Source organism: Microtus pennsylvanicus, chromosome 10 (assembly GCF_037038515.1).
Source record: "Microtus pennsylvanicus isolate mMicPen1 chromosome 10, mMicPen1.hap1, whole genome shotgun sequence".
Lineage (NCBI taxonomy): Eukaryota > Metazoa > Chordata > Mammalia > Rodentia > Cricetidae > Microtus > Microtus pennsylvanicus.
Genome location: NC_134588.1, coordinates 108,285,871 through 108,313,823, shown reverse-complemented (window position 1 = coordinate 108,313,823; position 27,953 = coordinate 108,285,871). Strand labels below are relative to the sequence as shown.

Here is a 27,953-nt window from a genome sequence, read left to right as displayed (position 1 = left end):
TTGGTGTTTATTTATGTTTGCTTTGGGGAGGGATGAGTAGCTTGTGCGTTCCTCTTACATATGGGACCATTCTAGACGTGCGCACAGCGATACAGACAATTTCCAGGAAGCCATATCCGTGCAACAATGAAAGGTGTGTGGGCTGCGAGTCAGGTGCTTCTTTACGGGCTGATGCCGAGCCCTGACACAGTTGTCATCGACATGATGACTGCATGAGACCACAAGAGCAAGCTCCCAATGCTCACAAAGGCATTTGCTGAGCCCTGCTGGTCTGGGCAACAATAGCTGGAGGTGGGGGTGGGGAGTGGGGGGACTTCTATAGACAGCCCCTGGGAAGAGGGTAGACCATACCAGCTGTGCCTTGACTACGCTGATCATTCCTTAAACCTTCCTGGCTAGATCCCGTGCCACTGCGAGGCAGGAATCTGAGGGACCTTATGCTAGTATTCTTGTTCTATAGATAAGTACCCAGTGATACCCAGAAACATCTTTATGTCAAGGGAAAGAGGAACCCCGATGGTCTGGCTTTGTCTGTAGAGAGACCTGACCCTCTCTCTCCCGGGTAGTATATTTTCACTGCCTGTTCATTCCTTTCCAGCTCTCCTCCCTGTTGTTCTGGGCAATGCAGATCAGTTCTGAGCTTGTAAAGAATGGGCATGCAAGTTTCACAAAGGGGAAGTCAAAATATTTCCTTGAAAATTTGAACGGTTTGAAAGATTTTCTTCTGCTGAATGTGATAAAAATAGGAGTTCTTGGAATTCAAATCCACTATCTTCTTATTTGTTTATTTACTGTGTGTGAGAGAGAGGTCTAGAGAGTGGGGAGGCCAGAGGGCAATTTGCGGGAGCCAGTGGTTTCTTCTCTTTTCATCGCGTGAATCCCAGAGAAGGAACTCAGGCCGCCAAGCTTGACTGCAAGGCCACTCACTACCTTATCCTCTGAGCCACCTAGACCCCTTCTGTTTTCAAAGTCTCCACTGTCACCACACTGGTTGATGGTGTGGATAAATTATAAGCAAATGTTGCCTTCCAGGCTGGGTTTGGTGGCACATGCCTGTAATCCCAGCACTGGAGAGGCAGAGGCAGGTGGACATGGGAGTTGGTGGCCAGCCTGGTCTAAAGCAAGTCCCAAGACAGCCAGAGCGGTTACACAGAGAAACCCTGTCATGAAAAACAACAGCAACAATGTTGCCTTCCAAAGCTGAAATCATTGCAAGTGGCTAGATATTTGGAGAAATCTTGCGTAAGAATTTAGCTTCTTGTTTCTTCTCTTCCAAGACTCTACCCCAGGAGCTACTGCTGCCCACCAGTGAACTAATCACATTATATTTTAACAAATACACGCTGGGCAGGTGCCTCGGTCTCCATAAAAAGACTACCCAGTGTTCATTAGGCAATTTCTGATCTCGGGCCAGAAGGGACAGGCCCTTTAAATGCACACTGGGATCTTCAGGGCACTTAAACCTACCTGCTGAAATTTAATCCCCTATCCCCAGCACAGGCAGCAGAACGGCACAAGCAGGAGACACTGGCATCAAGAGGTACCCAGCAAGCTGCTCCGTTTAGCATCATCCAAAGCCTCCTTCATATGATTACCATCTGATAGCTCTCTCTCTGGGAATCAAATCCACTGCCAGCCAGGCCACCTCGCCTTTATCTGCATAGTCTATTTTAAGACTGCTCCACTGTGGGGAGAGTGGGGCCTAGGCAGGAATCCTGTCACTTCTCATGTGACTTTGGGCAAGTTATTGGACTATTCTGAGGCTGGTTCCTCCTTCACTTATAAACAAAACCCCCCAAAAAAAAAACCAACCAAACAAACAAAAAAACCAACAAGAAACAAAACATGGGCTCTCTCCAGAAATGTGGAAAGCAAGACTCAGCAGCTCGTACCCTAACATTGTTACTCGTGCTCACACAAACTCATGTGTACACACACACACACACACACCACCACTAAATAGATTTTAACTCAGCCTCTGAGTCTGGCACATTGACTTACAAGGCTTCAGATAAGGGGTCCCTCCTTTTCCGTGCCTTTGAGCATGGAGGTCACTGCTTAAGTGAGATGCTTAAAAAGCCACTGTTCTTATCTCTGCAGCTTTGCCAGTGTGGGCTGTGGCTGCGAGCCAAAAGTAGCCCCGGCACCTCTTGCCGAATGCCTGGGATGATAGTGTGCACAGCTTCACTCTTGCATTGAAGTCTCTCTTCTTAACGTCAACTAAAATAGACCAGGAGCTTCAGCATAAGCTAGAGGGGAAGGTGGGAACGTAGTCTCTGTCTCCAGAACATTAAACAGAGATGAAGCGTAGTAGAGACAGGGGTTACATCTCTATGATGCTCAGAGATCCAGTCAGTACAAAGGAACAGGCTATCCCCCTATTAGCTGCTCAAACCATCCAACATCTTATAGATTACATATTAAAATTCTCCTAAGCCTGGAAAGACGGCTTAGTTGGTAAAATGTTTGCCAGAAGAGCACAAGGACCTGAGTTCTAATCCCCAGCTCCCGTGTCAAAGCTGGGGGAAGGGGGAGTGGGAGGGCAGATCTCTGGAACTCAGGGGCCATGAGCTCCAGGTTCAGTGAGAGACCTTGTCTTAAAAATAAGATGGGAGTGACCGAGCAAGACGTGAGATGCCAATCTCGGACTGCCACACGCACTATGTACATGTCCCCACACAATCAAACATATACATGCACGTGCGTGCGTGCACACACACACACACACACACACACACACACACGCACACTTTCTCACCAATTGTATATAGCAATAATAAAGTAGCTAGCACCTGTTGACTGTTTACTGATACTCCTTTGTGGGGATTCATGGCTTTAACTTCCTGCTGGGGGCACCAGCAGTGACAAGGATAGAAACAGAAGAATGAAGGCAAGGCTTGAATGGTTTCTAGGTTATTCCAAGTGGGCGGGGCCCATGCAGTGGACAGGGAGCAGGGATTCCCTCTGACTTTCCCCTTCAGTACTAGGACGTTTTCTTCCTTCTTTTCTGTCTCCTGCTGCTGGTTTCTGGGAGGCCCTGGGTGCCACCCTCCAGCCTGTGTCCTCTGCCCTTGTTGAGCACCAGCCTCCTTCAGTCTCTGACTCTAGTGGCTCTGCAGAGGAGAGGCTGCCCATTCCTGGCCTACCAGGAAGCAGTTGAGGAAGGTTTGTCACCGGGCAGGAGGGAGTGGCCTGCAGAGCTCTGTCCTCCCTGGCCTTCTAAGTGACCGGAGCGCTTACTCTGCCTGCCTTTTGTATCAGCTTTCACAATAGCCAGGACTCTTGGCACGGCACCCAAACTCGGGGTGTTGAGAGTTTGAGACAGCCCAGGGGAACGCGGGAGAAGAACTGAAGGGAGAAAGCAGGGCCACCTTTGGTTTGTACCAAAGGGAGGGGAGTCGACTCCACAGCCTGGGGTGTGTCGTTTCTAGACGGAGTTACAGACGTGCAGGGAGAAGGTGTGCGATCTCAGCTGCATCTTCCACCCCTGCCTCTCCCGTGTAATGCGATTGGCAGCAAGAAATCCATCTTTCCAGGTGTGATGGTGTATAGCTCTGTGTTTTATTCTCACTTCACTTTGAAGGGGTTCCAAAAGACTTTTTTTTATGGGCAGGGAAGGGAGGTTTGGCATTGCTTTCCAGTTGTTAAATCATAGCTACACTTCTGACTTCGGGGGCCAATGAAGTCAGATCTTATTGCTTTTTTGTTTCCCCCTCCACTGTGGGAGGAGGAAGGCAATGATGCCCGTTAGTTCCCAAAGCCAGTTTACCAGTTTGTGAAGAATCCACGCTCGGTACCTAAGCCCTATGACTCAGAGGTTATTCCCGCTGTTTGTGGAGCCCAGAGAGCCAAGGTGTGGATGCTGCCTTGGTGCAACTCAGAGGACAGGATGAGGTAGAGGCTGGGGACTTGGGGTGACATGAGTATGAATTGAGACAAAGATGAGATAACTGTCACCCGACACAGGGGGCCCACTTTCTCAGTGGCTATCATGAGGTACGTGTACTGTGGAAAGTAAGGCTCCTCGCAGGCCCCTCAAGTGGCTAGTCAGCCCGTTGGCAGAGTCCAAGTTCCCAAGGAGACTGACTAATCTCCTTTGCCCCTTGCTAAGGGCTCAGGATGGAGGCTGGAAGGCTTAGAAATAAATAGACCCGGGAACTTGATTCATTCATTAGTGGGCTGGTAAAGGCCACTTCCTACGGTAGCGATAGGCATAGCATGTCTCTGGGTATATCCGTCACAGAGCCTGTGGGGCTGACATTTCTCTAACGACACATGACAGGCAAGAGGGGTACGTCTATGTAATTCTTTATGTAATTTCTCCCTTTCTTCTTGGACATTGAAAATGAAAGCGTGTCTCCCCCCAAGAGACCCTTCCACCACCGTTCCCCTCGGCATGCACTGAACTTTTCCTTACCCAGCCTGTTCCCGCTTCCAGCCAGCCCAAGCAGAACGAGCAAGTTTGGAAGCCTTTCTAGAAAGAAGCAGGAAGACAGGTGGAATTTGGAAGCCCTTCCCTCTGCTCCGAATAGATACTTAAATGTGAGCGATGTCTTGGCTAACTGGCGCATGACTGAAAACCCTTTACCGCTATTGCTATCTTTTGGCCTCAAAGCCACCAAGCCATTTGAACAAGCTCTCTACACAACACACTCCTAGTGGGTGGCAAGGAGGAGGAGAAACACTTTCTGTTCCTTCCTGTGCCAGTCTCACTGGTGACAAGCCAAATTGATCTTTTAAGAGACTGAATAAATGATCCCTAAATACACGTACACACATGGCTGACTGGGAAGGTACCCACAGAATGATCACTCAAAATAGGAGAGGGGAGGGGAGGGAGGGAGAGCAGCAGGCTGGAAGTGGGGCTGAAGGGCACACCCTCACCCAGTGCAAGGCTCCGTTTCTTTGCTGTTTCTGAGATTCAAAGTGTTCATCAGTATAATGAAGCAAGGGGTCCATTGATTTATGGTCTGTTTGGCAATATTGCATTTTTTAAGCCCCCCATGTCTCTTTTTGTCACTGGGCTACATTCAAGCACAGTAAGAGGACAACTTTAAAACCCCCTTACTCAACAGCTTTATTAGTGATAGCGTCCCATGACCTCTCCGAGCGAACATTCTTAAAGAAAAAGATAGTGTGTAATGTCGCTGCACTGTGCTCATTGTCCTTTGTTGGGGGGAACAAAGAATTTTCTACAGTGGCTATAGCACGTAATTATACAGCTTTCAATAGCAGTGTCTTGGCACATATCAAAGTTCAGAGGAGCCTTTAGAAAAAAAAAAGGTGTTTTGTGGCGGCCTAGGGAGGCCTCATCTCTCCTTCAGAAAATAGTTCAAGGCTCTTCTGTCTAGCTTCCCTACTTAGAGCTTTTTCCCCTCCTGCTTCATAAAGTTTAAAGGGGGTTCAGTGGAGTTCTGTGATCTGTTTCCTTTGAAAGATTGAGCCTCGGCGCACAGAGGCCCTTTGACTTCAAGAGTTCGTGGATCCGTGTCTTTAGGTATCACATGTCTGACCTTATCAGTTACTCCATTTAATGTAGGAGAAAAACTCTCAACTCTTTGTGTTTGTCTGTTTTGCCTCTGTGAACGATTTGGTGAAAAGACCATCTTTTTAACACACCACCGAGAGCCCATTTCTGACTGTAACCTACCCTGTGGCTCTTTCTCTAAAAAAAAAAAAAATTGTCCTTGTGTTTTGTGTATGGATGAGTTCACAGTGAGAATGGAATTATACAAGGGTGGACGCACATACAAAAAAAAAATCTTTTGCTTTTCTCCCGCTCACCCCTCCCAGTGTTCTGTTGGCTCCCTGGCGGCTGTACCCCAATAGGCAAAGCATTTAGCAAGCACAGAGGTGGCGGCTGGGGTGCTGAGGCAGTGGTGGGCTTTCTCTTGCTCCGGCCTACCCCCAGGCCTTCATAATTAATTATCCCTGGATGATGAGCAAAGTCTGAGGACAGTGTGGAGGGGTGTATTGTCTGCCGTGCCGTCCTCTTGGCCTTGCTTCTTCCTTCATCCCACAAAGGGTTATCAGTAGGACGGAGAGCACAAGTTCCCTCCTGAGAGCCGCTGGTGGTAGCTGCCGCTTTTGGTGCGATGTAGCTATTGTGTTCCATCTATCCTGGATTGAATGTCTGGAGAAGTTCTGACACCACATTGAAAGCCAGCCTGAGTATGTGGCCTGGATTAAACAGATTCCCATAGCAAACCCAGAGCTTGCTGGGACTTGCCCCTCCCCTTTCACCTGGATGACAGTTTCAAATCCAATCTTCTCATTGTCCCCCACAGGGTAGTATTTAGCTTTCACAACTGGCTTCCTTGTCAGTCACAGGGCAGAATGTCTAACCGTCATCTGCTCGTGTCTTTTCAATCCACCCGTCTGAGTTGGCAGCACTATTTCGCAAACAGCCTTTTTGGGTAAAGCATCGGAGTTTAACTCTTGAAAGTAGATTATTCTAGTTTTAAAATCGGGCTTCACCCTCCAAGATTGCCTTAAGCCAATCTCCAGGGCTGTTTGGTGACATGACAAAAAAACAAATACAATCTGTTCCCCAGCCCCCTCCCACTTTTGGCCGAGATACAAAGTAACGATGGAAGGTGGAAGCGCTTCTGGGAAGAAAGAAGAGCTCTATGGCTGATCATTAGGCTGGGTTTTTTCTGTTAAGTAGGGTGAAGCCAAGAAAAACAAATATAACCGTTCTTCCGAAGAGTTGAGCTAGCAAATTAGTAAGGTTTAAAATATCGACAGTGTAGAGAGGACGGCAGCTTCAAGGCTGACGGGAACCATATTGAAAAGAATCTGTGTCGCTCCTAGTGATTCTGTTTGGACGGACAGGCCTGCCGGATGGCCGCCGCCAACTCTGTCCCTGGGACTCTTTGGAAACACTGCCACAGCAGACCTTTTTGGTATTTAAGGAGAACCTGAATGTGGGCGTTGACACAAGTAATATAGTCAAACCAAAAAGGGGTCATAAAAAATTCAAGTTCTCCTCATGAATATTTCATGAGTCACTATGAAAAGGGACACTGGTGTAGGAGGCCTTTGTGCTTGGAGTTCTTCTTCCGGGCTCCAAGCTATTGTTCTTTCAACCTCTCAAACAGACTTTCACTTTCAGACTGACAAAAGTCACTTAAAAGCCAGACAGCTGTACCAACACACCCACCTTACTGAGAGCAAGAGCCACCGGGGCAGGTGACAGGGCCTGCTGGGAGATCTTGTTTAAAACATGAACAGGGCCCGTCTGCCTTCCATCCCGTGCTTAGTCATTGCTTTTACCCCCAGTTTGAGGTTACCCCTTTTTTTTATGCTGGTGGTTAGTTTGTAGTCTGCCCGCTCACAGATTGCCCCAGACTATTTCTTGCGTATTTTCCTTTCCCCTGTGCCTTAGGTTGTGACCAGAGCCACACACAGCAGAAGTTGCAGATATTAGAGGTTCACTCCCTCAGTTCTCTGGAGTTCCATCTCCCTCTGCCTGTCTCCCTTCATTCAGCCTCTGCCATTTACTCCCCGAAGTGGTTCAGATCTCCCCTGCCTCATTTGGCACTCACTGGAATTGGGTGAGAACCCGGGCAGAGAGGGACACCAACTTCACCTGGGAACTTGAGACAGGGCAGGCCGCAGCCCAGCCCTCAGGGCCACAGCCACTGCGGCCGGCCGTGGAAAGTCCTCTGTGTGTGTGCGTGTGTGTATTCCAGGCCTCCCTCCCCTGTCACCTTGTGTACAGTCTGGTCTGTGACACTGTTGGTGATTATGTCATTATTTTGCTCTGGGGGCCCTGGCACATCTGCAGAGCCCCAGCACATCTTTGTTGCACTGGCACAGGTCCCACACTGCAAATGCTTCATTAGCCCTGCTGCCGGCCTCCTTGCCAGACGCGAGTGCCCAAATCCAGGCTTCTTTCTGCTCCGTTCTTTTGTGTGGCTGATGAACGTGTGTTCATCTTCCCGGTTCTTCCCCAATCTCCCTCGACTTCTGAACTCCAGATGGCCCAGTTTTCTTGCCCAGATCACTCCCAAGTCCACAAGGAGAAGCAAGGTGACACTGTACCCCGTACCCACCCCAGCCCTCCCCACCTCTGCTGCTTTGGTGCTCCCCACATGAATAGAACTAACGTATGGGAGTTTTTTCAGACTTGCAATTTGAAGGGATACAAAGGGATCCCTTCCAGTTTGTGTGGCAGGCAAGGTTAGCATGAGTTGTTAGCTATCTCTTGTTCCGGGAAGCCTCTCTCTTCTCAGACCCCCACACCCCTTTCCATGCCCCCTGCTCCCCCTTCTGTTTAGTGCCTCATCCTACCAGTGATCCAAAAGCTGGCTATATTGTTAAAAGTTTCCTTTCTCTAAATGGACTTGGAGTCTTTGCCCCCAGCCCCGCCCCCCACCATAATCCACTACCCTTCCTTCTGCAACCAGCTTCCCAACCCCCAAACAATCACCTATTATTAGATGCTTGAAGTGATTAACGCTTGGCTCTTTGGGGAAGGAGCTGATTCTCTTCCCTCTAGAAAGTTAGCCCCTGTGTGCTTAGCAGAGCCCAGTCTGGGAAGGTGGGTGGCTCCTCCTCCAGGAACCTCAGTCCATTCCAGAGTTTAAAATCTTGGGCTGTGATGACGACTATATAATTGGTATGTTTAATTCCCCCTTAAATTTGAATTCATTGATCTGTGTTCTTGTGTGACCAGCAGCATCCCCATTGAGATTTAACTGGTTTTTAGCCCCTCATCAGCACAGCATGGTATAAACATTGCTCTGTGAACAGCAACTGTGAGTTTTCCTTGAAGGTATCGTTAAAGGCATCCCATTTTTACTGCGCGCATGGTCAAACCATTCCCCTGAATTCTAATTCAGAATCTTAGGACAAAGACTGTGGTAAGGACTGAGGAGAACTCCCCGCACAGAATGGGTGGCTGTGCTGTACTGGTTTCCCGAGACGTCCCAGTACATTCCAAAATTGGGCACAAGGATATGCATGGGCCCTGTTCTGAATATTCATGAACCGTCCAGCTGACAAGGTGGAGAGAGAGGAGGCTGGAGGATCGCCCTGGGCAGGAGCACCTCAGGAGAGACTAGATACGTCATTCATACTTTTCAGATGGACTTCCCAGGACTGAATCCTTTGGTTTTGTCACCTGAGGGCTTGTTAAAACGTTTTAAAACTTAACCGCCCTCTTAGACTATACCACTTCTCAAAATAATAATTCTCTAAATTTATTCCCTGCTGAGAAAATAGTCCGCTGTGTGGATGGCTCTGAAAGTGGCTCCCTTGAAGCTGTAGAGGGATAGAATTCGGGGATTTGCAGATAGGGTCAGAGCCATTTTCTCTATTTCTTTCTGATTTCATAGACTTTGAGCACTGTTCCCCCGTAGTCTTCACCTCTGCAGATTAAGGAGCGGTAATCCTTTTTCAAAGCCTAATCGCATGCAGGCAGTGGGCTGCTCCGATCATTTCAGCTGCCCTGTACCATGTGTTTCCGCCTGGTAGTGTTATTCCCAGGGATGACTTTGGTGACTGAACTGCAAGGCAGAATTCCTGGTGTGGGTATCCGTGGTACGGTTCAGAGACTGTCCCTTCCTTGTGCGTGCCCCTTGGCACTCTGTTGACTGCTTTACCAGTGTATCCTCAGAAATTGGATTTCTTAAGCGATGTATCTCAGTACCTTTTTTTATTTTCTTATGTTGGGGACCAAACCCAGGGCCTGATAGGCACGCGCTCTACATTCTTAACCCCTCAGTAGTTTATTGGTTAACGTGATCTCACTGATCACTATACAATTCAAAACCGTACAATTTCAAAAAGGATGATCAGATTCTTGGCAAGTCAGGTAGATGGAGTTGTGTGCACAGGACATGTCCAACAGGAGGAAGAGCGGGCAGGTCTACCCCACTACCCGTGTGTCCTCACAGAGTTCGTAAAAGAAAACTGTGGTCTGGGACGAGTCCGTAGCAATGACAGAGGTGGCGAGACATGTTGGCTTTTCTATATTTGGTCATGTGTAGCAAGTTTATTTACAGGCAGCCAACATTTTATATCAGGCATCATCTTGAAATCTTAGGAAGATTCTCTCGGGGGATGTCTGCCATAGTGGTCCTGGACCAGTGTTAGCGTAGTCGTTCAAGACGTGCACTCTGCAACTGGTCAAGTCCGGACCCACTCTCTGCTCTGCTGCTTGCCAGCTTAGAAATGTTGGCAAGGGTCTGTGCTTAGCTTTTTTATCTGTAAGTGGAGATGCAGCTCCAGAGTTGAACGTATTCAGGGTTGTGAGAATTCAGCGCACCCACACGGGATTATTAGCACAATGTGAACCCTGCAAAACCCTTTCTTTTTTTGGTTTGTGGAGCCAAGGGAGCAAGGGAGAAGCAAAAGTGGAGACGGTCAACCATTGGGGAGAGGTATAAGACTGAATAGTGATGTATTCCAGAATGGGGGAGGCAGAGCCGGCAGAGGCCCTACCAGTCTGAAGACCCGGTCTCAAAAGGCTGTGTGGTGGGGGGCAAGGGAGAGGGAGGGGGATGAGAAGGAATAAAATTATGTAAATGAATGAAGCTGTCGAACCTTTCTAAGACATGGTGGAGAACAATTGAAGAAGACACCCAACGCTGACCTCTGGCCTCTCCACACACTTGCATACAGACACACATGTGAACACACAGAATACATGTACACATACAGACACATATGTGAACATACAGACACATATGCACATATGCACACATACAGACACACATGTACACATACAGACACATATGTGAACACAGAGACACATATGTGAACACACAGAACACATATACATATACAGACATATATGTGAACACACAGAACACACGTACGCATACAGACACATATGTGAACACACAGAACACATGTACACATACAGACACATATGCACGCATACAGAGCACATGTACACATACAGACACATATGTACACACAGAACACATGTACACATACAGAACATATGTACACATACAGAACACATGTACACACACAGAACACATGTACACATACAGACACATATTACACAGAACCTCATCATTGCTACATCATCAGTAACCAATTATTGCATCACTTCCTCCTGACCCTTAGCAGTCACCAAACAGCTCTTCTCAGAACTGGGTCAACTAATCAATGCAAAACTAGTTTTCAGAAAGAAGGTGGTTTTTCCTGCCTTGCCCAGTCCTGGCCGTGAAGGCACTGCCATCCCGGGACTGCCTGGGGACTCCGAGAGGGCTGCAGGAAGGAGAGCCGCAGGTTCAGGCTGTGGCCATGCCTGCCTCCCCTGGGCACTGCTAAGCTCACCTGGAAAGGGACATGAGTAGACACAGCCTTGCTCTAGCACCGCAGTGCCGTGACTGCAGAGTAGAGGACATCCTGCATTCTCTCACAGAAGCCCCCGGAGCCCTTTCCGTGCTTCAGAGCCATGAGCTATGAGTGCCGAGGTCCTGGGAATCCAGATGGCATCCACGTGGGGCCGCTTGCACCCATGTGACTCTGCCCAGCTTCATTACTCAGTGAGGGTCTCCAGGGTGCTCATTTTCCTTCCCTCCCAAGGCCACCTTCGCAGATCCAGATTGCAACAGCACCCTTGGAGATGAGGAAATTCCCTTATTGGGATGATAGAGACTAATTTTTCAAATTGATAAACAGTTGATTGGCTGACTTGGCACAGCCGCTCTCGCTGCTCACTTGGTTGACCTGGCCATCCATTGGATGAGATGGCAGTGGGGCTCTCCACCTGGGTTTCTACCATGTGGTTGGATCTGTGTGTACAGGGGAGGGCTGCAGACCTCAACACCTGAACACGCTATCCTATCCCTCCCCTCCTTCAAGGAACAGTGAGCACTGTTTGCAGTGTTCTGCCTCTACTGCAAGGCATGATGGGTTTTTTTTTTCCATTGAAAGACCCTCAGTCATCAAGACCAGCAATGTGATTATTTCCATATGTGTGCTAGTGTTGTGGGTAGGCAGCAAGTCCTCCTGGATTTGTGTGTTTCACACTTCTTAGGGCTGTTATACCCAACTTCTGTTTCTTTAAGGCTCCCTTGCCATTGTCAACTCAAATCTGCTGTAGTCGGTGAGTGTTAATACAAGGTAATCTAGTCACTGAGAAGAAATGACCAGACGCTGGGGTGAGTGCACCTAGGATCTTCCTAGGAACGTTGCTCATGTTGTCCCATGCACAGGAGCACAGAGCAAGCAGACCAGGTTTAATATTGGCCTAAGTGGGGCTGGCTTGTGACGGGAAGGCTGCTGCTGCAAGCCATCACATAATGCACTGTCCAGCAGGACAGGAGTCACTGCGGATTACCTGTGCCCCAGCCTTCCCTTCGCACAACATTGGAGAATTAGGCCATGTTGATTTTGGATAATCTTCTATCCAGGAGTGGCACCGAGCTTGGCTCTGTTTGCTTTAACCACCTCAGCTTGTAATTGTCATGAACTCTAACCTCAAGAACTCTTAGCTTGTCTTGACACCAGGGGCACATACCCTAGGCTGCCTTGATGTGTAGTTTGTTAGCCCTACAGAGTGACTGGTCTGCGGGCTTCAGTGCCAAATTTCCCATCTGAAGGTGGAAGCAAGGGATGAGGTGTATCGTGAAGCATGCAGACGTCTCTGCCGGGCTCCATGAAGCCTTGACTCCTAGGAAATACTCAGTTTCCTGATCAAAGCAGGATGTACTCCCGTCCGCCCCAGCCTCTGTATATGCCCTATTACCTCTATCCCCATCAACCTGGACAGCCTCAGCTACGTCTGAGAAACAGTGAGGCATTGCAGGGTGAACCCGGGAGTCAAGCCCAGTTCCCCCTAAGAACATCTGGTGTGCCCATGGGATTATTACGTAAGGCAAGAGCATTTGGCATCTAGAAATCTGGTAGACTTCAAGTCGGGTTTTGAACAAGAGTTGTCTAGTTAGTTTCTCTTTGACAGTGCCTGTGCTAAGCATGGCTTTTGTATTGTTAAACAATTGTAAGAAGGAAGCGTGTGTATCTGAGAGCCACCCGGGGCCACTTTCCTTATTGAAAACACGAAGTAGGCTGAGAGATCCCTCCAGTGTCTGAAGCTACAGAATCGTATGGCTGTTTGGTGGAGTCATCTTGGTCTAGCCTTTACCACCACAGCCTAACAGGGGCGGCCTCAGCAGTGTTTCTGGTGGTGTCTCAGATCTCAGGATTCTGTGCTGCACCTCTGGAAGATGGGAAGAGATACTTGGTTTCAGTTTCCGGTGCCCTTTCTTGCTGTTTGTTTTATTTTGTCGATTCTAACTCTGACTCATTCTTTTGAGATAGATGAAGAATTTGAGAAGGAAGAACCCCCCCCACACACACACACACAAATAACAACAAATGGTTTCCTAGCATAGGACTTCAAGACTCCCATGCAGGAGCATGTAAAGTGACTATTTCAAGTATATTTGAGGACTGGATTTCAGCCCCACAAAAATAAGTGTGGAAAACCTTTCAAGACATACTCATTCTGCTCCTGGGTTGCTAGCACCAACTCTTCTGCGAGGGTGGAAAAGATGAGTTTATTATTTTCTTATCTGTCCACTGAGTTGACCATGGGATGTGTATGCAGTTTAAAATGCACGCCTGGATTGTTAGCAGGAAGAAACGATGGTAAGATATGTTTTCTGTGACCCAGAAATCATAGCTACTGAAGGCGCTATCCTCTAGAGCCCTGTGTCTGTGATGTGCATGTGTGCTATCAACATCTTAAAGGTGTCAAAATCTTATAGTGCAGCTCTGAGTTTTCTAAATATTTAAATTTTCAAAGGCAGCCACACTTCAGGTAAGGAAACAAAAGGAAATGCTCAGGTGTTTCTTTGCTGTTGTGGTGAAGGGGGATGTACAGATGGAGTATGTGTCAATCACAGTGTTGCCACCCCTCCCCCTCCAGCTAGGTCCCTCCCTCTGATCCTTTTCCAGGGACCCTTGCCTCCCTCTTGGTCTCCCTGGGACTGCTCCCTTCCACAGTGGCCTCTGGGAGACTCGATGGGCTTTGGCATTGACAGAGGCAGGGGTGCTGTTGGAGCAGGTCACAGGTCTTGCCTGAGAGAACGCCGCCAGAAGCCCAGTGCTGTGGGAACACACAAAGGGACAGGCTTCTCTTTGACCAGCTTTCCTAATCACCTTTGCATCTAGCAGAGAGAAGCCTGGAGGCTCTGGGGTAAACCATGGCTCCTGTTCCTTCCTGGGGCCAGGGTCGTCCCTCAACCCCCACAGCCCCTCCACATTAACATGACATTGCCTGATGAGTGTAGACTGGGAGCAGCTTCCACCAGCTGAACCCTCTGATCCCCAGCTCACTGGAGAGTCTGGCTTTGGGATTTTGGCAAGAAGGCCTATTGCCCATGGGGTCAGCATGAATAAAGATTTCTTTCTTCCTTTCCTTTTTAAAAGTCAAACATCAACTGAAACTCTTCCCAAGGCACCCTCTGCTCGCGCCCCCTCCCCCCCCCCCCTCTCTCTCTCTCTCACACACACACACACACACTTAACATTTCCTCACCTGAGAAAGTTTACTTTGTGTAAAATTTGAACACCAAATCCATCTTATCATTTTGAAAGTGTGTTTACCCAGCTTTGTAGTAGGGACAGACAGGCTGTTTGAAGGCCACATACTTTTCAAACCTTGGTTGCAACACGTTTGCCCCGTTTTGAAACTGTCTTTATCCAGCCAAGGAAAAGGAAAATCTATTTGACAAAGTGACACTCTGGCCAGTTTATCTTGTAATATGGCTTTAGCTCACTGAGCCTATTGATTTTCTTAAATTAATGTTTACAGAATGCTACTGAATTTTGCTCAACGGAACATTGTTCTCTTGTAGCTTTGTTTTAAAATATAAGGGGGTAGGGTTGCAGGGTGTTTTGGGGGAGACAAGGCACAGACCATTACATCATGTGTTCTTTTGCTTAAACCAAGGAAACACAGGCTTTTTCTCTGCATGTGTGTGTGTGTGTGTGTGTTTTAAACATTTCCTGAGAGTATTTAGTCTTCAGATGTTGAAGTAGCTAAGTGTGTAGTTAGGAAGTGGGCTCACTCTTGGGGCCCCATATTACATGAGTATTAAATTAATTGAATCCTCCAAGGTGCCTGAAAGTTGAATGTTCCCTGCAGCATCAGAGGGAGGTTTTGGCCCCCTCTTAATTGTTGTGGAAACCTCCCTCTAGTGTGCTGTAACCCTAACGGCTGCCCTCCTCCTGCACGTAGAGTGTCCTAAGCATTTGCATACTGTTTGGCCCTTTGGTGAGAACTCTAAACAGGACACCTTACTCTTAGACGATGGTACTTGGGGTTAATGCATAAAGATGTCTCTAAAGATGCTCCAGACTGGCTCTTCCCAGGGCAGAGCCTGCTTCCATCCAGCCCCTGACAGCACAGGAGAGACTTTGAGTTCCACACAGCATCTTTCTCCGTTTGTTGACCCACCAATACTATCACCCAAGCGGACCTCCTCAAAGTGTCCCTAGAACCGCGCTTTCACGTGCACATTAGCCACAGTGAGATTCTTCAAAGTGTGAAGACCGTTCTCACGTTTCTGCCCAACACCGTACTGGGACATGGTCTCTTGTGCCTTCCCACACAGGCACATTCCCCGAAGGGAGAAGCTATTGGGAGAGACTCCCAGGATGATGCTACACTTAGCATCCTGGACCTTCCAGTCTTCTGAAAGGCCTGGGAGGCTGGGCTGGCCGCACAACCTAAGTGCATGCGTGGCTGGTATCTTGTGACTATATTTCATAGTCCCATGACTTATCTTTTCTGCACCTGGCAGAGTTAGGGTGAGCAAGACAGAGGCAAGGAGCTCCAATCGTCTATCTATACTGCTTTTCTACCCGATAATCTCTGTGAAGAGTAACTGCAACATCCGAGTTTATCTATCTCTTCCCCTCGGTCTATGCAGTACATCCATCCACTCCATCTATGCAGTCCGAGTCCCCAGCTTGCGTCACTGCTGTCAGGGGACAGGTTTCTCCTTGATCAATATTGACTTAACAAACAGCAGGGATGGGCGAGTTTGTTTAGAGGAATCATGTGCCCACCAGGGTGAATGGCTTGGAAAGAAGTCCAGTACGTGTCTCCTTCCTGGGACCTCTGTGTGCTAGGCATGTACATGCGTGGGGTGCATCGAAGCCCTTTCTCTCCTGAACTCTTCTGAAGGCATTCCAGGAAAGCCTAGCTGCGCTTGCTTGGGACGGTACTCATACTTACAGAGGGTTCGTGATGTATATTGAGTTTCAAAGAACATTCTAGAGTCTGATTTTCTGTCCACACCTCTATGCAGGTTTACACATTTTGGAAGAGTACCCTTGGGTGAATGGCAAGTACATGCATCTTGCTCTAAACCCTTGTAGATAAGGAGAAAGGAAAAAACTGCACACAGAAACGATAAAAGCAGTTTAACAAGGTTATATATACATCTATCTCTCACACACACATATGGAATGAACCTATGGAAGCATAGGCTTCTGTATGTATAGACTGAGTCCCACCCCCAGGAGGCCCTTCAGGTTTTCAGAACTGCTTAGCCAGCCTGAGCCTCAGATGTGTTTTGCTGTCCTTGTAAATACGAATTCAGCAGTGCCCAAGTTGAGACCACTTTTTTTCAACTCCACTGACACAATTGTTTGCCGGCTCCAGTCCCTGCCGTCCATGCAGGGTGACTTGGGGGCATCTGGGGCGAGTTTGAGGCTTTTTGTTTGTTTGTTTCAGTGAATGGGGAGGGGCTGGGGATGCTAGGGGGTGAGAGTTATTTATTTATTTGATTCGGTGAGTCCCCGAGTTGTAAAAGGCTGTCTGAAATATTCATGCAGAGCGGTCTGAGGAGCCGGGTTCTGTTTTATTTACTGCACAGTAGAGCAGCCACAGAGGATTAGTTCTACAATACCCGGAACAAAAGCCCAACAGCTGATGCATGTGATGTTGGGAGGTGACAAAACGGTCCAAGTATGCTGCTGGCTACGGCAAGCCGTCAGCAGATGCAGACAAAAGGCCGGAGACAAGAATAACCCTCTCTCCAAGGCGAGTGGTGAAGAGGATCCAAAATGCCAGCACCCTTTTCTCCTTGACATTGTCTTCTGCAGTCAGCATTTTATTGCCCTTTTATAGTATTAAAAAAATAAAAGTCAAGAAGGAAGAAAAAGAAAACCCACACACAAAACTAATTCACCAAGGTACACGTCAGGGAGCCCTTTCCCCACCCCTCAGCCACTCCTGTCCATCCTTACACACGTCTTCCGTTTTCATGTTCAAGTTTGAGGGGAAAGAATAGCTTAGACGATAGTGTCAAAAGGTCTTCTTCCTAAGATCAGAATCTATTGATGGACTGAATGGGCCACTAGCCTGTGGTTCTTGGGAGGGGCTCGGGAGAGAGGTAATGCCTGGCTTGTTTTCGAGCCGTTTCAGTAAAGATGATCCCACCGGTGGGTTGAGGCCAGTGGGCCAGTTTTTGAAGGGGATCAAGGGTGGAGAAGTGTCCACGGGGACCTGAGCAAAGGGCAGGGTTATGGTCCCCCACGAGAGGCTGATGAACGAACTGGTGGATGCTTCAGAGGTGTGAAAATTCCGCTTCTCTGTCTCCAGAAAATAGGGGAGGCTGTCTTCTTTTCAACCTTTGTCATTCCCCTTCTATTCTCTGTGACATTCATTCAGCTGCCAAGAGCGTTTGGCAAGGTTTGGGCCAGCGAGCACACTTCCAGTGACCGCTAACCTTGGTATGTCCTGACACTTATGATGAGTGTCTGCAGGACACAGAAGGCAGGCAGCCTGCTATGTCAGGCTTTCATTATGGACTGCAGAGACTAGGGACAGCCAGTTTAATAAAACAAATCATCCTTGAAGGTAAAGCAACTGGGAAGAGGAGGAGGAAGACGGGAGGGGGATGTCTTTGCCACTCAGTCCGATGAGAGAGAGAGAGAGAGAGAGAGAGAGAGAGAGAGAGAGAGAGAGAGAGAGGAGAGAGAAGGGAGGGAGGGAGGGAGGGAGGGAGGGAGGGAGGGAGGGAGGGAGGGAGGGAGGGAGAAGCAGCGGATAGCAGCGAAACATCCACTCACCCACCCCACTGCATGCGTGTGCTGCCCAGCTGTGGACCCAACAGATGTGAACTCCTTCTCCCATCCTCCTGAAACCCAGGAGCTACTGGCTCACTCTGATCAATAAGCAAGAGCCAATCATCGGGATGGAATTGATAGATGCTTATTGGCCAGCTCCCTTCAGAGTGACCACTGTATTCAAGTACCTCATTACCAGTGTATTCTCTAAATGTCAAGGCAAGACCGTTTGGGGGTGAGGCTCCTCGGCCAGGATGCCTTTTTATCAAAGCAAAGTTTCCATTCTCCCCTCCTGAAGAACTCCTGGCCAAGCAGCTCCCACAATAGCCTCCTCACTCTGCCAAAGACTTTGGAAGCCTTTTGTTTTTCCCCTGTGGCATGTCCAAAGGCCTGGCCTCCCCCCTCCCCCGCCCCCAGCAGCCTGCATTGTCTTGCATTCCAGTGACTTGATTGACTGTTGCACCTGATGCTGAGGAGAGAGACTGGAGGGTTCATTGTAGAGATTGTTGGGTTCTATTAAAAGAAACCTAGATAAGGGATTACTTGTCACTAAGGGCTTCTCTGCAGATGTTTATTAGTGATTGGAAAGCCATTAGTTGTGAGGGGATGCACAAAATATGGGCCATATCACATTCCTAATCCTGAACCCCAATGTCTCCCCAAACATCAGGAAGATGTTATTTTATTCCACAAATAAAGGTGGAGAAAGGTTTTGATCAGAGAGCTAAGGCTCCCTGTTTCCGTGGGTGAGGTCTCTACCTGTGGGTGGAATCCCCCGGCACTCTCTGAGAATAGCAGTTGCTAACCCACACTAGCCCTGGAGCCACCAACAAAAGAGAGCTGCTCCAGTACCAGAGGATCTCCAAGAAACCTTTCACCCAGCGCAGTCCTGTGTGCACACTGCCCAGAGCAGGCAGTAAGTTAGCAAGCTGCTTCATTTGTGCACAGGGAAGGTACCCATTCCCAATAACCAGCCGACAACTCACTCTCTGTGCCCACTTCTGTTTACATTAAGGTCACAGGCTCCCTGGGGATGGTTTTCTGAAGTTGTAGACAAACAGGAATCTGTTGCTTACAGTGAGTCAACCCGCCTTGATAAAATCATTAAAGCCAGGCTAGGGGTACAGGTCTGTCATAGCAGCACCCAGGAAGGAGGAGGCAGGAGGATCTGAAGGTCAAGACGATATTCTTGGACTACTTGCTGCATTCATGGCCATCCAGAGCTACATGTGACCCTGCCTCAAAAGATGAAGTTTTAGCATCCAGCATGTTCTAGTAGAAAGATGCCTTGGCTCGCACAGTTGACGAGCATCTTTATCCCATGATTACTCTATCTCGGAGAATCTAATTACTCTATCTCGGGGAATCTCCTAGGTTTTTTTTTAACCTATAAAATGATAGTTTCCGAGACCCATATTGCTGAAAATGTTCATAAAGTTGCTTCTTTTTTGGTCTTGATAGTGATAATGATGATCAAACCCAGGACCTCGCACAGGCCAGGAAATACTGTGGCACGGAGCTGTACTCAGCCCTGGGCTTCCTTTCCTCAAAGCACTGGGGGGGGGGGGATGTCAGGAGACTGCAGAGCATTATGGGAGAAAGCAGAGAGGGGAGTTCTTCTTGTTAATGACAACAATGTTCGTGGAATAGTTATAAAAAGGCCTGCCACTGAACGTGTAGGTGAAGGAAGAGAGACCTGGGCTCCTCAGGCAAAGACACCTTGTGATGAGGACGCTGAAACCAGTTACAAGGAAGTGAAAAGCCAGACACAATACAAAAGCTGTCTCAGGTCGGCTGGTGGAATGAGCTCAAGAAATGGATGGTTAAATCAGACCACTAATCCAGCAGGTCTCAACCTATGGGTCGTGATCCCAAAAAGAACACGGGAAAGGAGAGATATTTACATTATGATTGATAACAGTAGTAAAATTACTGTTACGAAGTAGCAAGGAAAGTAATTTTGTGGTTTGGGGGTCACCCCGACATGAGGAACTGTACTAAAGTTCTCAGCCTTAGGAAGGTTGAGAACCACTGCTCTAAGCTAAGGCTCACGGGCACTGAGAAAGTGAGTACAGACTTGGCTCCATCTCTGAAGTCCCGCTGTCCTCTCAAAGTCCTTAAATCACCCTCCCTCCTTCAGGGCTTGTGCTTTCGTCGTCGAGGTACCCAGACAGCTCTGCTCCCGGACAGTTTTCACAAGGCCCTTGTCCTTGCTCCTGACTGTGTGTGCTTTGGGGGTGGGGGACGGGAGTCCTTGGAGCAGAGGGGACTTCGGGCTTACCCCCTTTCTCTAGAGCTCACACCTGTGTCTCTCAGCTTCTCTCTCCTGAAGTTCTGGGATTGTTGTCTGAGAAACACAGTTTTCCATGGAGGTTCTGTTGCCAGCAGCCAGTGCGAGCACACTGCTTGGCACCAGTGATCTTTGCTCCTGTAGCGTTTGGCTGCAGACCTGTGCCCCAGCCATGTGTCCTCTCTCAGTAAGGCCCGTTTGCTATGACTTGTCACTGGGTGGGAACGCGATGCTCCCTCCAGGAAATCCGCAAGTGTGCAGGTGCTTCCGTGGGAATCTGTGGGGGAGCTGTGGGGGTTCTTAGCAGACTGTTGTTTGCCCAGCCAGGGAGCAGGAGGTCCTCCGTGTTCTTCCAGTCAGCTCTGAGTGGGAATCTGTGGGGGAGCTGTGAGGTTCTTAGCAGACTGTTGTTTGCCCAGCCAGGGAGCAGGAGGTCCTCCTTGTTCTTCCAGTCAGCTCTGAGCTCTATTCTGACAGACCAGGGGAAACGCCTTTGGGAGAGATTGCTCAGTACCCTCCTCTTTATTTCTGAGACGGGGTCTCAGTGTGGCTCTGGCTGGCCTGGAACTCACAGGGATCCAAGTGCTGGGTGGGATTAAAGATGTGGGACACTATAGTTGGTGCTTTCCTTTTCTAGACTCCATGTTGGGAGTGTTTACTTTTTTTTTTCTGGGAAATTACTAGATTTCCCTAAAAAACAATTGACTTGCTATTGGAAGCAATGAGCTACTTTGTCCAATTTGAAATCTGAAATCCAGGGACATCCAGTGATTTCTAGTTTTCTGTGTCATCTGCCATCCATATATGTGTGTTAATACATGGATGACCCATGAACACGCCCATTCCACTTGTTGAGAAAAGACCAAGAGGAAGGTGTTGAATGTGCTTATAGGTCAATGATCTCCCTGTTGTTTCAGTAACTGGCATTTCTGAACTGTGGGAAGGTTTTTCGTGGTATATCTGGGAGGGCTCACTAACATGTACTGGAAAAATTATGACTTCATGTAATTATTTTGTGAATCCATCATGTTCTTCTGTGAGTTACTGCTGAAGAATATTAAGCGTTCCTTTTCACAATCAAGAGCTCAGACTGTCCAATCAACATGTAAGAGATACAGATAGACAGCTCACGTATACTCATTTCTGTGGAAGCAAAGGCGTGACAAAGAGAAATTCCAAAAAGATTTGGGGAATGATAATCTTGGGATGACCTTGAGTGACCCGTAGGATCTGTCCCTGCCTTAGTTTTCGCGCTGTATAATTGAGAGAGCGCCTTACCCTGAGGATGGAAGAAGGGAATGGTGTTTGGTATAAGATGTAGCATGGTACCTCTCACAGCTAACACCCAGTAAGTATTAGTTTGTACAACGGTGACCAGTTACACAACCCACTGTCTCAGGAACAAGTCCAAGCAAAACATAGGAATTTGGAGTTCACATCTCAGGACTTTGTGTTGTGATCTTACCATTTATGGTACTGTCTTCAGAGTTTCTTCATTGACAATAGGCTTTTAGTTTACATAGATGTCCAGCATTTATTATTCAACTCTGAGAACACATTTTTTTTCTTTCATAATGGAAGTCAAAAGGAGAAAGGAATAAAATTCCGAAAAAAGGAGTTGGCAAGTTTGTTCTAGAGTGATCTTCCCACCTCCATGAGGCTGTGGGCCTCCTCTCTCTGCAGTGGTGTTCACAGTGAAACCCTGGTGCTGGTGGGCCTGTGTCTGTCCTCAGCACAAGGCTCTCTCCTGAGATCCGTGGAGCAGCCACCGTCTATCACAATGCTGCTATATATAACAACCCTGCACAAGAGAATAGAGGCTGGCCATTTTTAGAACATGCAGGTGCCGTCTAAAGCCCCTCTCTGAGGGCACGGAGTTAGCTCAGTTTCCTTTGAAGAACTGCAGACTTGAAACTGAAAACTTTATTAATACCGTGCTCTCCCTGTATCAGCAGGTTCCAGAGAGGTTCCTGGAAGTTGCGCAGATCACATTACGGGAGTTTTTCAATGCCATCATCGCAGGCAAAGATGTTGACCCTTCCTGGAAGAAGGCCATATACAAGGTCATCTGCAAGCTGGATAGTGAAGTTCCTGAGATTTTCAAATCCCCGAACTGCCTCCAAGAACTCCTTCACGAGTAGAGATTGCAACAACTCTTTTGAATGTATGAATAGAAGAAGTCCCCCTTGGATGTCTAACTTCTGTGTGTCTAGATTTTTATTTCCTATCTCTGTGTGGGGGAGGCATGGGTGTGTCGTGATATCAGCTGGTGGTTCCTGCTCATCCCCTCTGGGTTGTTTTAATTTTCCCCACTACAGGGGGATGGGTACCTTCCTTCTTCGCCTTTAGTTACTTTTGCCCAAGGCCCTTAATATTTGGAGACTTGAGGTTGGGTTGATTTTCAGGAAAAGGGAATGTCAGCCTGTGTAAAGTCTACAAGAGCCAAGGACACTCTGCTCACCTGGGAGCCTATTGTAAAAGGCCACCAGCAGAGCGGAACCCTGACGAGGACACAGCGCACACCCAGACCGCCCCCCAACCCCTGTGCCGTGTCTCTTGTTTCTAGGGTTAAGAAGTTCCGAGAGAACTCAAGGAAAGCACTTCACACACTGGAATACCCTGTTTAATTTGAGCCTCATAAGTAACTTTTTCTTACATGTTTTCACAGATGCCAGCGGCAGCTGCGCAGCTCACACTCAAAAGTACCCTCAAAGGACAGATGTTTAGAATGGTCATCATCACCAAGCCTTTTCTAAGAGAAATGGCATACACCCCAGACTAAATTTTTACACAACCGAGTCTCTGGAGATGAGACTGGAAATCTGTGCGGGTGGACCAGCTGTCCCTGTAAACTTTGTAACGGGCTCTTGGTGGGGCGTGTGCTCGGGACGTGTGCTCAGAGGTGTTGACTTAGAGAAGACCCTGTACTTTGTCTTCATTCCCTATTTATTTTGCTTCAGGTATTAAAAAGCGTGTACCTTTCGCATGTATTCCTTGCTCAACTTCATATGCTTAGCATTGCTGTTGCTGTTTAACCCTTTTTGTTTCTCTCCTAAAACACTGACTTCTGGATACCTTTCTATAGTAAGGAATTCAGAAATGCCACTGGCCATGAAATCCTTGCCTACTCTTGGAGCGTGTTGACAGTTGCTGGTGGACCCGACCTTCACATTGTGTGAGGACACCACCCGGGAATGGCTCGCTTACATGAGTATGCGAGGATGGCCGTCTCTCTCTCTTCACTTTGGGTATAATATCTTAAAGCGACGGATAATGTCTTTTTTTCTATTTCAGAAGCTAATATTGACCAAAGTGTGAGAAGAATACAATAGGTTAGTTTGGGGTTACCCAAGAAGACACAATTTCAGCATACTGAGAAAGCTAGCTGCTATTTTCCCCATTCTCAAATGGCTCCCCCGCCCCCAGTTTTTTGATGACGTACCATGTCCTATGCTTGCATTTAAAATGCTGGGTACCATTCACACTTGCTTTCTTGGCTGGATTTTTGTGTACAGATGCTGTGAACAGCACTGTCCACTCGAATAGTGTGGTCCAGGCCCCTTCTTCCCCTTAGATAATTTGATAGACACACTCTAAAAGCAACACAGTAACAGATCTGGCATTTAAAACATAAAGAACAGAAATGCCGTTTTTCATTAATTTTTTTTTAAAGTAAAAATCAGCATTTGACTTTGGAGGATGCAGGTCAGCCCTTGTGCCTGTCTAGCTGGCTGGATCACTGTAATTCAACATCATTTATAAATTCTGCTGATGGACAGGAATGTACGAACACAATTATTGTCAGCACAAAGCCTGAAAACCTGCTGACTTTAAGCTAAACAGTGGAGCTCTGCGAGGCCCGGCATCTTCCAGGAGGCCAGAAGGCCCTAGCAATGAGGACAGAGCATGAACAATTATGGTCAACGCTATTCATTCACTACAATGGCATCTCCTAGTGCTCACGCACCCAGAGATGCATATAAAATTGTTAAGAGTGTATTTCTTATTTTTCTGGGTGTATTTAGAAACAAGAAGCCCAGGTAACCCACCATACCACTGAAATAAATGCTAAAACTCAAACGACAGAATCAGGAACCCAGTCAGTAAAAATTATGGAAGTCTTTGGCTTGCTTTGTCTGGAAGGTTCCTGCAAGGGCCCAGCAGGGTCCTGGCTGTTCCGAGTCACATGCCAGTCGGATCCCCACCATGTCACCCTTCGCAAGGTCAAAGGCAAAGCTGCTGGGTAGTCAGCTGGGTAGACAGATTTCTAGGTATCTTCATAATCTGGGGCAAATAAATATTGATTCTAGGCTTGGATTTTTAAAATATTGTTTTCTTCTGCCTTTGAAATAAGCAAATTTAGCAAAAACAAATGTGTATGTTCTGCTGTCGGTGCCCTTATGTACCTAGACTCCCCTCAGTGTTCACTATGGCTGGAGGTGACTTCACACTGGCAGTCTGAGGACAGACTCAGCCCTCTGTTGGAAGCAGATCTCCGTGACTTTGCATTGAGGTGGTTGTTCCCAATACAGCCATCAGGCCATGCGTCCTCCCAGTACAACGGTAAAATCACACAAGCCTGTCTCGCAATGCTCCTATCAGGCAGTTAGTCTTTAAATAAAACAATAGCAGTAACAAAACCTTCTACCTTTCAAATCTTGACTCAGCTCTCACCAAGTGAAACTTTCCTTTTTTGTGCACAGGAGAAAGTTGACTTTTCACAGTGGGAGAGTGGGGACCAACTCTAAAGTCTGTTGCAATTCCATATCTTCACTTCTTTTATGCTGACCCTATATTATTTTTGCGCGTACACTCAAGGTGATAAGTCTGTGCCTAGATCTAAACTGCACCAGCGCGGGGATTTTTCAGAATCCTTCAGAATACCAGTTCTTTCCCCACCAGTACAACTGTTCTTGTGCCTTCTGTGGCTCTCTGTGTCGTCTCTTTTTACCTTATTTCCAATACTACAGCTGCAATAAACACTACATTTTTTTTTCTGGCTGTTTGACATAATGTTGATAGCTATGCATATTTTGCGTCTTTTTAAAATGAAGCGGGAGAATAATGTTTTTGAAGAAGAGAAATTTTTAGAACAGTTTGATACACCGCAAATTATTTTTTTTCCTCAATTGTTTGAGCAGCATTCGAGTTTTGGAGATTCTTGTAGAAGCCAGTTTTTTTTTTTTTCGTAACTGTGGTGTAACTCTTGTTTTTCTTAGCCTAATGAGAAGCACTATAGAAGCAATATTTCATACCATGTGCAATGTGTGTGCGGAGGTGTGGGTGCGAACACACAGGCACACACATGTAAAAATATACATATGTATGCGTGTGAGGTGGAAAGCTTACCTTTCCCTATCTAGACTTCAGAGCTTATTTCAGGCATTTGTTATGTTTCGTGAGAAGAATGTTCTATTTGCAACAACACAGCATTGACTTCTTACCGTCTCTCTGGCTGTTCAATGGAGATGTTTTGCATTCAATGGTAAAAATATGTGGAAGATGTTAGGATGTAGTAATTACTTCAGTAACTGTTCTCCCCCATATTCCTGAAGTTTGCTTTGTGCCTCCGAGTATTACTTAATTGAAGTGTTTTATGTTTGAAGAAATCCTTGTTACTGTGCTAGGAATATGGGTGAATATCATTTAAAAAATTTTAAAATGTCAAAACAAAAACACTAAAGCAAAGGGGAACTTTTATAAGGAAATGTAAATATTTAACCTCATGGCCGTTGTTCCATAAGACATGAGATTTTAATAAATACCTACAGTATCACAGCATCTGTTGAATTTATTAGGGACACTACAGTAACTACAGGCAGTTGAAAGCATTCTCAATAACCCTGTTCTCTACTTGCAAAACACAATAGTCTCTATCAGATGTCAAAGGCAAGGGTAATGGCGTCTCTGTAAATCTGTGACATTTCTTTTCTGTGTAGACGAAGACATTTAGTAAGTTGTCCCCACATCCACACACACATGCAGGTTAATATCGACTACTTACAGAGTTTCGGGAGGGAACTAAACCTAGACTGCTCCCCCAAAGTGACCGTAAATCAAAGAGCGGTTCGCGGTTTGCAGATGTTCCCCGGAGCAGCAACGTGTGTGCGGACACGAACATCCTTGCAGTGTATATTACAGAATATTCCTGGTGCGAACAGCACAACCGTTTCCTCCTGGTGTAAACTCTGTGTCTTTAGATTACAGCCCTGTTTTCAAAGGCTCCCCTTGGGAAACACAATGGTTGGTACGTGCGCCACCGTATCGCACTTCCGTGTCACGTGCGAGGTAGCGCACCTTTGCCTCTGTGGAGCAGCTGGTTTCAAACCACCTAAAAAGTAAAACTAAAATTTTCATCCTCAGAGCTGGGGTTCACAGTGGTGTTTAATCTCCGCGTCCTTTTGAAGGACCCTTCTAAGACTATGTGGAAGCTCGTGGACTTTGAGTCTTCTCGACTGAGCTCGCTCTCAAATCAGACACCCTCCTGGTGTGCACACAACGCGAACAGGCAGGCAAATGGCAGGCCTGCCTTTGTGAAAATGGATTTACTAGATATTTTTTTAACAACAAATTCCTCTGCGTATGAGGGAATAAAGCATTTTAAAATTGTATATTGCCACTTCAAATTTAGACTTAGGAAAAATGATGTATTTGGAGTTGGTCTCAGCTCCCAAGAAGGGTCAAAGGTCACAGCTTCCCCCAACATTGTCCCAGCCATTTCTCATATGTATATAGTATAAACCGTGACAAACACTGCCTTTATATGATTTAGCAATATGTTGTAAATAGCATTATGAAGCTCTTTTTTGTAATAAAGACCCTTTGATTTGAATATAGTACAATAACTGAACTGATAAAGTCATTTTTGATTTTTTTTTAGCTAGAGGCAATTTCAATTGTGCATTTTGTTATTGTCTATTGTTCTGAAGACTGCATAATTTATTGGTTTAATTTATCCTAATTTATTTGATGAAGGTGTACAATTTTGTATTACCAAGGATGTACTGTAATATTAATTGATAGGATAAAACAGTGAGACTCCCTGTCCATCTTCAAAAGAAAAAAAAAGGTGCCGTAGACAATTGATTTTAAAGTAAAAAGTAAATCAATTTAGTTTGGCAGCTACAAAATTTTAAAACAAGAAAAAAAAAGGACAATGTTGTCATGGGGAGGGCGGGGAGGGTTTCCGTTGTGTGTTTGAAGCTTTTCTATATTCTCCGAACTTGGACCGTTTGCTTTGTACCACTAAAGGGTGCAGTAGTCAACTGCCTTGTGTGCCTTCCATCCTCTCCTGAACTGAATGTATGTGCAGTATATATGCAAGCTTGTGCAAAATAAAATATACATTACAAGCTCATGTCATGTGATTTTTTTTTCTGGAAATGTGTGACATTTTGTTTTTGGACCTTGGAGGCTTCTGTCTGACTGATATCAAGTCGTAGCTTTCCTTCCATTGGTGTTTTCTCTCATGCAACCCAACATTCCTCCAGACCATGCCTGCTGGAATGGCTTGCTTTTTATTTTAAGAACCTCTCACTTGGATTTAACTTTAGTACCCCTCAACTTGAGGGAAGAGAAAAAGTAGTTCACCCTGGGGAGGTGACTTCTGGGTAAA

At 46.9% G+C, this 27,953-nt stretch overlaps 1 protein-coding gene across 6 annotated transcripts in view; it reads left to right on the top strand.

The window, feature by feature from the left end:
• Prox1 (prospero homeobox 1) overlaps window positions 1–27,695 on the top strand; it is a 51,394-nt gene extending 23,699 nt beyond the window's left edge. For 3 of the 6 annotated variants that reach the window (XM_075989449.1, XM_075989450.1, XM_075989452.1), the window contains one exon: window positions 22,291–27,695. In XM_075989449.1, the coding sequence (XP_075845564.1) occupies window positions 22,291–22,479 (189 nt within the window). In that variant the 3' untranslated portion in view covers window positions 22,480–27,695. The remainder of the gene's footprint in view (window positions 1–22,290) is intronic. The other 3 variants (XM_075989454.1, XM_075989455.1, XM_075989453.1) reach the window with 2 other exon arrangements.
• The last annotated feature ends 258 nt before the right edge of the window (window positions 27,696–27,953 follow it).